Source organism: Zootoca vivipara, chromosome 5, assembly GCF_965207765.1.
Source record: "Zootoca vivipara chromosome 5, rZooViv2.hap1.1, whole genome shotgun sequence".
Lineage (NCBI taxonomy): Eukaryota > Metazoa > Chordata > Lepidosauria > Squamata > Lacertidae > Zootoca > Zootoca vivipara.
The window spans coordinates 7,947,570-7,959,762 of record NC_142588.1 but is presented as its reverse complement, the minus strand read 5'-3'; the positions used below and the strand labels follow the sequence as shown (position 1 = coordinate 7,959,762).

Sequence of the window (12,193 nt, the reverse complement as noted above, 5' to 3'; positions counted from 1 at the left end):
TTTGAACAAAGGAAGAAGCAAGATGCTGCCTCTAAGGGCAACAGGAAGTGCACGAGTCCAAGGCTCAAGCACATTAATGCAAAACCACAAGTTGGGAGTTATCTCCCCAATAAAACAATCAAACTGCTCTTAAGTCTTGGACTCATACACTTCCTGTTGCCCTTGGAGGCAGCAACTCGCTTCTTCCCAGAAAAAGAGTGAATTGATTTGTGGTTGGAATAATCTGGTCTAGCAATCTGCGGAGGGTTTTTTTTTGGCAATATATTCTCGTTATTGGCATCCAGCTTGGACTGGACTTTATTAAATTTCTATACCACAATTCACCCAAATTAAATTTCTATGCCACCCTTCATTTATAGGTCAAAACCAGCACTTTGAACGGGAAAACTGGCAGTCAGTGCGGTCAAGCCAGGATTGACATTATATGCTCAAACCATCCTGCCCTGGTGAGCAACCTGGCCGCTGAGTTCTGCACCAGCTGAAGTTTCTGAGCCATTTTCAGGCCCCACATATAACACGTCAGCAATCTCACCTAGAGCAGGCTTCCTCAACCTCAGCCCTCCAGATGTTTTTGGCCTACAACTCCCAGGATCCCCAGCTAGCAGGACCAGTGGTCAGGGATGATGGGAATTGTAATCTGGAGGGCCAAGGTTGAGGAAGCCTGACCTAGAGGTTACTAGAGCAGAGTACACCAAGCTGAGTATGCCCTCCTTCCGAGGGAGTGTAACGCCATCAAGAGCAGGCCACTTCCCACCCATCCAGTCTAGGGAACCACCCACTAACCATGAATTGGACTTCACTTTATTGGCTCTCATCCAGTCCATTACTGAGGCAAGTCCAGCACATCTACTGCCACACCTGAATATATAAAGCAGAGCTGTGTGTCATCAGCATATTGCTGAGAACACATTCCAAAACTCCGGATATCTTCAGCCTTTCACCCAAGTGTCAGGCAACCTCTTGGCCATTGTCTTCCTCAGCAACACAATTTGGGCAGCACCTAATTGACTTTTCCTTAATTTTATTTTCTCTGGTCTCCTGCTGTGCTAGTGAACTAGGGAACCTTATTTGCTCCCACCTGTGAAGTAAGGGATTTCTTGAATCCATATTGACTTGATGCTGTGCAGATAATGTGGACAGAGAGAAAGAGAATTACCTCTAATCCTTTGCTCATTGTTTGGAAAGCCTTACCACTTTTCTTGACTGTCTCATTATTGTGGCCCTGATGATTGTTTCAACTTGGCTAACATGTAGGGTGCATATTTACCAAGTCTCCTCCAGTCATCTCGCAGATTGAATTAATTAGTTTTGAAATCAATTTCAGTATTTTCTCTATTTACATATTGTATGTGGCACAGGCATTCATATGGCATGTGTTTCATACTCAAAAGGAATAGATCAGTTCGGTCCTCTGTATCTTTAAGAAGGCTGCATGGGATTGAAATTCTTCTCCATTACCTTCTCTTCTTTATGGGGATACTAATATTTGATCCAGAAAGGAGAAGTTTGAAAAGTGCACTACAATTATAGGAAAAGCTAAACATATTTTTCACCCATCTATTAGAAGCATAATGCCCTGGTGAGTAATACCTTTTCTACTAAACTCCTGTCTAATTAACAAATCTGTCCCCATTATCCACAGTTGCCTATCTCATCCAAGAATGGAAGATGCTATAAAATACAATAGGCCAAGACATTTTTGGGTATAGAAAGACACAACACTTTACTTACCCTCTTGTCAAATATACACATAAGTAATTATGACAATATTCACATTATCTGCCCATTTCCATTTCTCATTATCAGACCCAAACTTCAAATTCTGAAATATGGCGTATTTCTGTCAATTAAATTTGAATAGCTCCATAAACAAATGAGGAATCTGAGCCAATTACTTCCCTCGAAACCCATTTAGGAGACTGCATATGACTGTTTAAAACTTGATCAATCATTTATAATAGGCCTATTAATTTTAATAACGTTTTGAAAAAAAATCCGAGGGGTCCTGAACAAACTATAAAACTGACCTATTTTTAAAAAGCTTTTTATACATTTATTGTATATACAAAAAAGATGTTTTATTATATAGTACTACTACATGATGTTTTTAAATAGCCCACAACTATTCTTCACTAGCATTGCCTGCTTACATTACAGAAACATATTGCATTTGCCATGGGAAAACCTAGTGCCCAAGTCTCTAGATTTCCTTAGGAGAGCTCTTTTTTGTGCTTCATCAAAGCGATGGACCTGGAGATCTTGGTCGCGATCAAATGGTCGCCTCTCCTGGGGCTTCTTCTCCTCCCCAGCTTTGCTCTTCAGTTTTTTCTGATGCAAATCCATAAGAGATTCAGATCTCTGAGAGTCCTTGATAAGAAGAAAAAAACAACTCAACTGGAAACTGTTACAATAAGTATTCAGGCTGAAGAAAAGTAAAGATAAAAATGGAGACCTTTTAACAAAAGGCTGCAAATCCTACATTTGCTCACCTAGGAGGATGCCCCTGTGAACTGAGCCAGGCTTACTTCTGAGTAGACATGTATAGGACAACACTGCACTTATAAATTTTTAAAAGTAGAACCAAAGGAAATAAGTACCAAGAATCCAAATGAACGTCAGGTTAATCCTTCCTTTGCCATTTCTCCTTTCCAATTTCAAGCTCATCCTTTAAAGAAGTTGCATTTCTACAAGCTGTTTGATAAGGATTTCTAACAAACCTCTAAGGGCCACACAAGGATAAAAGATCATTGAGGGTCCTTCTCTACCTATTTATAAATGGCATTTCTGTGCCACCTCATAATCAAAGTTGTGAGTATTAAGATATATTCCTATTGAAAGAAATATCACTAAAGAAAAAAAGGAAGAGGGGAAAAGTGAAACGATACATACATTGTATGAAGACAACTGCTCAACCAGTCTTTTGTCTTTCTCGGACAGGAGAACTTCTGCATCATCCTTACTGATGGACTTTTTCGCATCTGGCGCTTCCTGACAAATAAACAACTGTTTAGCAGGCACCAAAGGATATCAATGCTTAAATCGATCTGTCTTCTTAAATCTGCTTCTTAAAGCAAGGAAATTACCAGCCGTGCTTTGCAGGCATGTTCATTGTATAAGTGCAGAGCACCTAATCTAGATTAACAGGTTGGGGTACTTCTCCCCATTTGAAACTCTCAGAGTGCTGCAAGCCCCAGCTCTCTTGCTTCTGAATAAGGGGGTGCCAAGGTTCCATTTTCTATTCATACTTCAGGAGGCAAGAAGCCTTGCTCATCATAGGGCCGATGGCATCTTTCTTATCTCCGATGTTGCTTTTTCTGTCACGCTTGTTTACCCCACACCCTTTCACGTAATGCTATACTGGAGTGTCATCTAGAGTGCAAATGCTCACACTGCAATTCTCCCAAGTTCATCAATCCTCCTCGCTCCTTCTACAATCCTGGAGAGGCTGCTGGGTTTCTGGCTCACCACTGGGCTTATTTAGCCCAGACAAATGACTCTTGTTCAGCCTGTTCCTACTCCTTTCCTCCATTCCGCTCTCTCCAGCCTCTGTAGCTTAAAGAACGGCTAGGAGTGTGGCAATGTCAGACAGCCGGCTGCTACTGTTCCGTGCCACTTCCTGGCCAACTTTGTTTACATCTGGTCGGGCTGGCAAAGAAGCAGAGTGGACACACCACATTGGACTCCCCCCCCCCCACAGCACTGAGAACCAAGCACAGGAATCTTGGGGGCATATTCTGTGAGAGCAGCCATGTTACAGTTCCATCTTGTAGCAAGTGCGATCCCAACAGCTACCGTAGTACCATGGGTAAGGCAAGCGGGGCAAAACTGGACCTGTCTAAAAGCTAGACAAAATCCTTCTACTGCAACCCAGCCGCCTTCTCTGTCCCTCAAAAGCCCCTTGCTTGGCTTCCCCCCTGTACTGAAGCTGCACTGCTAATAGCAGCTGCCAGCTTGGCAATGCTGGCGAGACCAACATCCTAGGCCCCGAGCCTAATTAAATGTTCTGCTTTACGAAGCAGAATGGTTCCAAAGCAATATGCACGTGCAGATCCCCCAACTGTGCAGCTGTCTCTTTGTGACTAAAGAAACCCTCACACAAGCAAAAAGTCCCATGTGTACATCAGAGTGGTGTGTATACAGGAGGACACTTGGGCAAACGAAGGCTTACCTGGGCTTTCTTTTCTCTGTCGGCTGGGGTATCAGTCCAAATGGATCTATCTCCCGATTTGTCATCGGCTCTTCTTTTGAATGTCCGTGGACCGAGTCCAAAGCTTTTGAGTTCTGGTGGTAGATCCGTCATCCAAGATTCTCTTTTAGCTTGTTTGGGCCCATCCTTTAAACAGTGGACCAACAAAATTAGAAGCCTGCCTTAAGATGACAAGGCTTAAAAATGAACCAATCAGGAATTAAACTCACATCTTTACCGAGAAGTTTATCTTTCATTCTCTGAGCTCGACATTCAATCTCTCTAGTTGTGTTGGATTCTACTGGTCCTTTGGCAGGCATTGGGCCAATCACGTCTTCCTCCTCTTCACTACTATCTGTAGTCTTTATTACAACATGAAATACAAACAAATTCCATCAACCCTGTATTTCTCAAAATAAACATACTTGTTTTGTATCTTGTTCATCTACTTAATACATTCCTTACATCTCTCACTTAACATGTATTTCTCCTAAGGCCAATGTAAGTCTCTTTAGCAGAAACCAAGATGTGGCAAAATGATGAATTATTCTAAGTAGCTCAATTTGCGTATTTGTTTAAAAACCAAATATATGGATGTTAGCCAAATCTTCTTTATCATTATTATTTTAATGAAAAGTGTTGCACAAGTGAAAGGAATAAAGAACATACCAGTAGACAAACCTGTTTACAAGGTATGAGGGAATTTTAGACAACTGCTGTGGAAAACGCAATATCTGCTTTGAATTGTGGAGAAGACACAGTTTCCTTTCTACAATCGTAAGGAATAGAAACTTTATCTTGAAACATTTGAAGCCATGCCTCTCCTGACTCCCCAGTCATCCCTGGGCCTACAGGAATTGAAGGCCGAGAACTTGGAAATAACTTGGTAAAGCAGCAGGCTTTCTTTGGGTGATGACCATAAATCCAGCCTGCCAGAAACCAGGCATGGCACTACATGGCATGACTAAGTCCTCCAGCATATCTCAGTGATAAGCTCTTTGAACTACACAAGTACATCACTAGAGCCTAGTGACCCACTGTGCAGAAGCAAAATCCTGGTCTCAAAGCATTGCAATGGTTCTTCCACAGGTATAATAATAATAATAATAATAATAATAATAATAATAATAATAATAATAATTTATTATTTATACCCCGTCCATCTGGCTGGGTTTCCCCAGTCACTCTGGGCGGCTTCCAACAGAAAAATAAAACACAGTGATCTATTAAACATTAAAAGCCTCCCTAAACCGGGCTGCCTTCAGCTACCATTAGTTACACAGCGTATCCTGCAAGGACAGCTTAAAGCAGGCATCCCCAAACTGCGGCCCTCCAGGGTCACAAGGCACTACTCAGCAGAAACACCAATCCTATTGGAACAGTGTGTTTGAATATTGCTATTTATTTTCTTAAACAGTTTTATATTTCATTATTTCATTGTGTATTACTTTGAAGATGTTGTGGAATGGTAATTTAAGTATAGTTTCATACACTGAGGAACAGCACCGAAGACCTTCTGGCAGTTCCCTCACTGCGAGAAGCGAGGTTACAGGGAACCAGGCAGAGGGCCTTCTCGGTAGTGGCGCCCGCCCTGTGGAACGCCCTCCCATCAGATGTCAAAGAGAAAAACAGCTACCAGATTTTTAGAAGACATCTGAAGGCAGCCCTGTTTAGGGAGGCTTTAAATGTTTAATAGATTATTTTATTTCATTTTTCTCATTGTATTCTCATTGACTGGGAGACAAATTTGTTTCCACAGTCGTGGGTGGGGAGAAGCAAGAGTTCCACAGGTATGCAAATGCCCATTACTGTAACTGATCTGTTTGCCAATTGCATAGCTGCCAAGTTTTCCCTTTTCTCGCGAGGAAGCCTATTCAGCATAAGGGAATTTCCCTTAAAAAAAGGGAGAACTTGGCAGCTATGCAATTGCCAACACAGGAACACAACTTTCTTTGGTCATAAATTGGCCCAATCAGTAAAATAATCAACAGCTGTTAGCACCTCTTAACCTGTACTGGCACACTGTAGTTTCACACTAAGCACTCAGACTCGAGAAGTCAGATTTGAGTGATAATTTCATTTCAGAATACCAAAGTCAAAGGTGTCCATAGCTGCCTCAAAATTCTGTTTTACCACATCCATTTTCTTCTTTATAAGGCCATGATATAATCTGAATGGAACTAGAGACAACTAGCTTTCTTACTATATATTTTCATCTGCTAGATATTTTCGTTTCCAGGAAATTTTACATTTAAGAGAACGAAGAACCTGTGGCCTCTTAAGCTTGTGAAACTTCTTTTTACCTGCTCCTTTGTGTATCAAATTTTATGTGCATAACTTTACTCAACAAGCAAGGCATTTGCAAACCAAAGTGTTACAGAGTTAACATATAGTGGTACCTCTGGTTAAGAACTTAATTCGTTCCGGATGTCCGTTCTTAACCTGAAAGTGTTCTTAACCTGAAGCACCACTTTAGCTAATGGGGTCTCCTGCTGCTGCCGCGCTGCTGGAGCACAATTTCTGTTCTCATCCTGAAGCAAAGTTCTTAACCTGAGGTACTATGTCTGGGTTAGTGGACTTTGTAACCTCAAGCGTTTGTAAACCAAGGTACCACTATATATGCAACCTTGTCACATAAGAAATTTGGGTTAGGTTTTAAGTTTGTATGTGTGTGTGTGTGTGTGTGCATTATTCCAAACATGCTCCACAAATAAAAAGCAGGATCTGTTGTTTTAGGATTATCGTTTCTACACACCTGGGCTGCATAATATATGTTTTCTTCAGCAGCTTCTGATGGTTTCTTAAAGCCAGGTGGTAAGGCAGGACCTATAACAGGCCTCATGAAGAGGGGAAAAAATCATTTTACATTTTAATTTAAAGTCATATTTAATTTAAAGTCAAAGCAGAGAAATAATGAAAGTTGCTACAATGTACAAAGTATGAATAATAATGCTCCTATAAACGTTTTCTCTTTGGAGTTTGGAGATATCAACATGAGGCTTAACTTCTTGTGGTGACAAGTGCTACTCACTCACAGCCTTCTGCTCTGACTGCCCAAGCAATCTTCCATTTACCTGTCCACCCCAGCCCCACCATTCCAAATTCCTCCCATCCATTTGACAAACTATTCTCTGCCATCCTGATAGCAATCTACAGTGGTACCTCTACTTACAAATAACTCTACTTACGAATTTTTCTACTTACAAATGGAGCTTCGTCCACCATCTTGGATGCGGTTTAGATAGGATTTTTTCTACTTACGAATTTTTAGATAGGGTTGCTTCGACTTACGAATTTCTTCTCCCAAAGCATTCCTATGGGATTCGACTTACAATTTTTTTCGACTTACAAATGTTTGTTCGGAACGCATTAAATTCGTAAGTAGAGGTACCACTGTATAAATATTTGAAAGGCTATAATGATGAGAGTAACTTGAGAGTAATTTGTATCCTGTTGTTCCAGAGAGCAGGACTCAAACCAATGGGTTCAAATTGCTAAAGAGGGGGTGGGGATTTCAAGTAAACCATAGGAAAAACTTCCCAATAGCACAAGATATTTAACAATGGAAGAAACTACATTACTTTCGAAGGTGGCGGTCCCTTCTTTGCGTAAAGTTTGAAAGTGGAGGCTGGATGGCCACCAATCAGGGAGGGTGTAGCCATGCATTTCTGCATCACCAAGTTGGATGAGATTACCTTTGAAGACCTTTCCAATGGCAAGTCTGTTTCCTGACATGCCATTTCCTGGAGTAACCAACCTCAAGTCTGTTTTCAACACTTTAGTTGCAGATTGGGGGTTGTTTATTTTTACATAAGCGCATACTGAAATACAGAGGTCAGAAAAGCGTTCTGCTAACTCGCTGAAGTCTGATTCTTAACAGGAAGAGCAAACAGTCTTTGAGGCACTGTGGATTCTTGAGGGGATATTTACCTTTCTGGGGATTCATCTGGTTTTTTAAAGCCAGGAGGAAGAGCAGGTCCAAAGAATCCATCATCGTCATCTTCCTGAAAGCGTCTCTGTTTTCTGCAAATATAGTGAAAGAACTTAATTATTGAAATGTGAACAGTAATTACCTACACTTTGAAAAGAAAAGCCTGAAATTATTTCAAGAACTGCATCTCATATCTTGTATGTGTCCTCTATGTCCATGGTAACAGCACTGGAAAGCTATTAGTTCAAAGCAACTTCGATAATATAAATGGCTCACCGACATAGTAAGCCATACTCCCAACTGAGCAGCAGAGTCAACTATTATATACATCAGTGTAAAGGTGCTGTGGTCTAAACCACTGAGCCTCTTGGGCTTGCTGATCGGAAGGTCGGCGGTTCGAATCCCACAACAGAGTGAGCTCCTGTTGCTCTGTCCCACATCCTGCCAACCTAGCAGTTCGAAAGCACGCTAGTGAAAGTAGATATATAGGTACTGCTACAATGGGAAGGTAAATGGCATTTCCATGAGCATTGGTTTCCGTCACAGAGTCCTGTTGCACCAGAAACGGTTTAGTCCTGCTGGCCACATGACCCAGAAAGCTGTTTGTGGACAAATGCTGGCTCCATCGGCCTGAAAGCGAAATGAGCACCATAACCCCACAGTCGCATTTGCCTGGACTTTACTGTCCGGGGGTCCTTTACCTTTACCTCTGAGCCGAATAAATTTGGGGCCCCCTCACATATCCTAAAATAGAAATATGCCTTCTATGGCTGAGATGGTTCAGTTGGTAGAGCATAAGACTCTTAAACTCAGGGTGATGGGTTCAAGCCCGTTGGGCAAAATATTCCTGCAGTGCAGGGGGCTGGACTAGATCAGTGTTTCCCAACCAGTGTGCCTCCAGATGTTTTGGGACTACAACTCTCATCATCCCTAGCTAGCAAGACCAGTGGTCAGGAATGATGGGAGTTGTAGTCCCAAAACATCTGGAGGCACACTGGTTGGGAAACACTGGACTAGATGACCCTTGTGGTCCCTTCCAACCGCAATTATATTATATCCATTTTTATAAGTTTACCTGTGTTGCTTTGGGCTAAGGAAAATCAGCTATAGGGCCTGTTTCAGTGTCTGGAAACTGCCGAAAGTGTTCCTTGTACATCAGTGTGCATGAGTTCAACAAATTTTGGCAGTCCAGCATAAATGCAAAGGCAAATTGCCACCCTCCTCCCTAGCCGAGGGGAGTCTGGAAATGACTGGGAAAGCAGCAAAACACCCGACTTCTTTCAATGCCTCTCTGCGGTTCTCTTTAACCTTCTCTAGGCTTCAGAGAAGGGTGGAGGTTCTTACCAGATTAAACAATTCATTTGCCAATGGTAAGCCTATCCACGATGCCCTGCATATCCATATTAATTTTAAAACTTATATGCTTCGATCAGTATATACATTTTGCTGTGCCATAATAAACAAAACTTGTTTCAATTTTAATACTAAATGAAATCATTTATGTAACAGACCATCATGGCTGCGAGACATGGAAGACCTGCTCTATGCCTTGCAAGCCCTTTCCCACCTGGCCTGCAAGGACAGCGCAGGGCCCTGACTGACTCCAACTACAAAAGCTGAGGCTGCTGAAAAGACCAGACCACCTTTGCTGTCAGTGCAGACAAGCCTGGTAATCAAGTCTGAGCTCCCACAGCTGCTGCTCAAAATGAAGCACCATTAGCAGGACTGGCATCAACGGTAGCAGACATGTTTATGATTTTATGATATAATAATAATATTATCAGGTGGCACTGTGGGTTAAATCACAGAGCCTAGGGCTTGCTGATCAGAAGGTCAGCGGTTCGAATCCCTGCGACGGAGTGAGCTCCCGTTGCTCGGTCCCAGCTCCTGCCAACCTAGCAGTTCGAAAGCACATCAAAATGCAAGTAAATAGGAACCGCTACAGCGGGAAGGTAAACGGCGTTTCCGTGTGCTGCTCTGGTTCGCCAGAAGTGGCTTTGTCATGCTGGCCACATGACCTGGAAGCTGTACGCCGGCTCCCTCGGCCAATAGTGCGAGATGAGCGCGCAACCCCAGAGTCGGTCACGATTGGACCTAATGGTCAGGGGTCCCTTTACCTTTAATAATATTATATTGCTAATTATGCTGTTTTAAATGTGCATTTCAGACTTGGATTCCTTTAGTAATGTTTTCTTTGAAATGTTTAAGATAACTTTTTTTCTGTTACTTTGCTGTGTTAAATGTGCATTCTGTAGTTAACCTCCTTTGTAATGTTTATTTTGAAACCTTTAATATTTTAGTTTCCTGTTAATTATGTTGCTTTAAATATATACCGGTACTTTATATTTGACTTTCTTCAGTAATGTTTTACTGTATTCTGAATTGTTTTACTTAATGATTTAATGTAGGTTGTAGCCTTAATGCCTTAGATTGAGACCAGCCCCCAAGGATTCCCTTATTTAACCATCATACCATGAAGAAGCTGTAGGAAATCTAACTGGTTTTGAGAAGCACAGTTTTAAACAAAACAAGTCAATCCTCCATAGCATTTGCCTGCCACAGGCTCAGAAGTTTAAAAACAAAGCCGCGACTGTTACCACCTAATACAGAGCTTTCCAAACTGTGTGTTGCAACACGCTATTGTGCCAGCTGCAGTGTGTAGGTGTGTTACATGAACACTCCCCGCTCTCCTCATGGGACTGGAAAGGGGCTAGTTTAATTGCCAGTTTGCTAGTAAAACTGAATTACTGTGTTGTGAAATGATGCATGTCTGAAAAGTGTGTCACAAACACGAAAAGTTTGGAAAGCTCTGATCTAATGTCATGACTGCACTATGGTTATATGTCCAATGATTGTGATATGTTAAATGATTGTTCACTCGAGCCCCAAAATGCTGGGAAATTACAGCTCTTAATGGCCATGGTTCAATACAAGGCAATTTCCTATGTTCACACCAATGCACTAACCTGGGTGTTGGACTCGAATCTTTGTCATCTTCAGAATCCCATACTGTTCCTCCGGGTGCATGAGGAGAAGTGCATTTTTTGTCACAACCATGTTTTTCGGAACTACTATAGTAGTCTGGTGGCAAAGCTGGCCCTACAACTAAACAGTTAACAGTTTACATTTAGACTAAACTATCCAAATAATATACTTTACAGCTAACAATTGTTTTCAAATACATCACTGATTCAAAATTGAATGTCTAGACAGAATCTAGATAACTATCTCAAATATTGTGGTGATTGAATTTCTTAACACAGTTGAAAAGGATAAGCATTTTCAATTAAATAATTGCTCAACAGCAGATCAGGTTGCGCTGCTCATGAGGCAACAGTTAGATGGAGGTATATTTATTCAACAGTCCTTTTTTTAAAAAAAAAGAGAACTATAGTGTTTATAAGGCAAAATCAAAAATTGGGAGCAACTACATAAAGCAACCTGTTCACAAAAGACTTGAGGCAACCAGGAAACGACCGAAAACACTTAATTGCTCTGCAGTTGTGAAAGAAAGCATACTTGATAAATTATTAGTCCTACAATTAAGAGAAACATAAATAGCATAGCTACACAGTTAAAGGTGTAACAGAAAATAGTGACAGTTGCCAATATCTTTTGTGATTCCTACAACTTTTACACTTCTGACAGTCCAGCAAAAAATAAGATCGAAAGGAAATCTGCAGAAAATTAAGTTTCTTCATTTAACTATGGAGAAGATAGAAAACCTTCAAAAACCAACAAGCATTATTTCACATAGTGAAATAACTGAAAAAGTATAAGACTCCAGGTATTAATGGTTTACTTCAGAGTATTATAATAATTAAACATCAAGTAATAATTTGCTAAGAAATGAAAAAAATGCATCTTCCTCAAAACCTGGGCTTACAAATTGAAAATAAGAACAGCCAAAAAAAAACTGAGGGGGGAGGGCAACAACCATTAACAAATCATTAAACACTGATAGAATTATTATAGTAGTATTGCGCTTAGTAGTATTGCATTCGTGATTACACACACACACACACACACACATATATATACTGTATACACAAGAATATATGTATTTTTATATATAC

General features: G+C 41.0%; 1 protein-coding gene across 1 annotated transcript in view; it reads right to left on the bottom strand.

Moving 5' to 3' along the window:
- Positions 1 to 1,696: 1,696 nt before the first annotated feature.
- Positions 1,697 to 12,193, bottom strand: part of GPALPP1 (GPALPP motifs containing 1) — a 10,787-nt gene continuing 290 nt past the window's right edge. The window contains exons 2-8 of the mRNA XM_035138030.3: positions 11,084 to 11,222; positions 8,117 to 8,209; positions 6,942 to 7,023; positions 4,417 to 4,548; positions 4,169 to 4,333; positions 2,890 to 2,988; positions 1,697 to 2,367 (exon numbers count right to left, since the gene is read on the bottom strand). Of these exons, the coding sequence (XP_034993921.3) occupies positions 2,152 to 2,367; positions 2,890 to 2,988; positions 4,169 to 4,333; positions 4,417 to 4,548; positions 6,942 to 7,023; positions 8,117 to 8,209; positions 11,084 to 11,222 (926 nt within the window). The 3' untranslated portion in view covers positions 1,697 to 2,151. The remainder of the gene's footprint in view (positions 2,368 to 2,889; positions 2,989 to 4,168; positions 4,334 to 4,416; positions 4,549 to 6,941; positions 7,024 to 8,116; positions 8,210 to 11,083; positions 11,223 to 12,193) is intronic.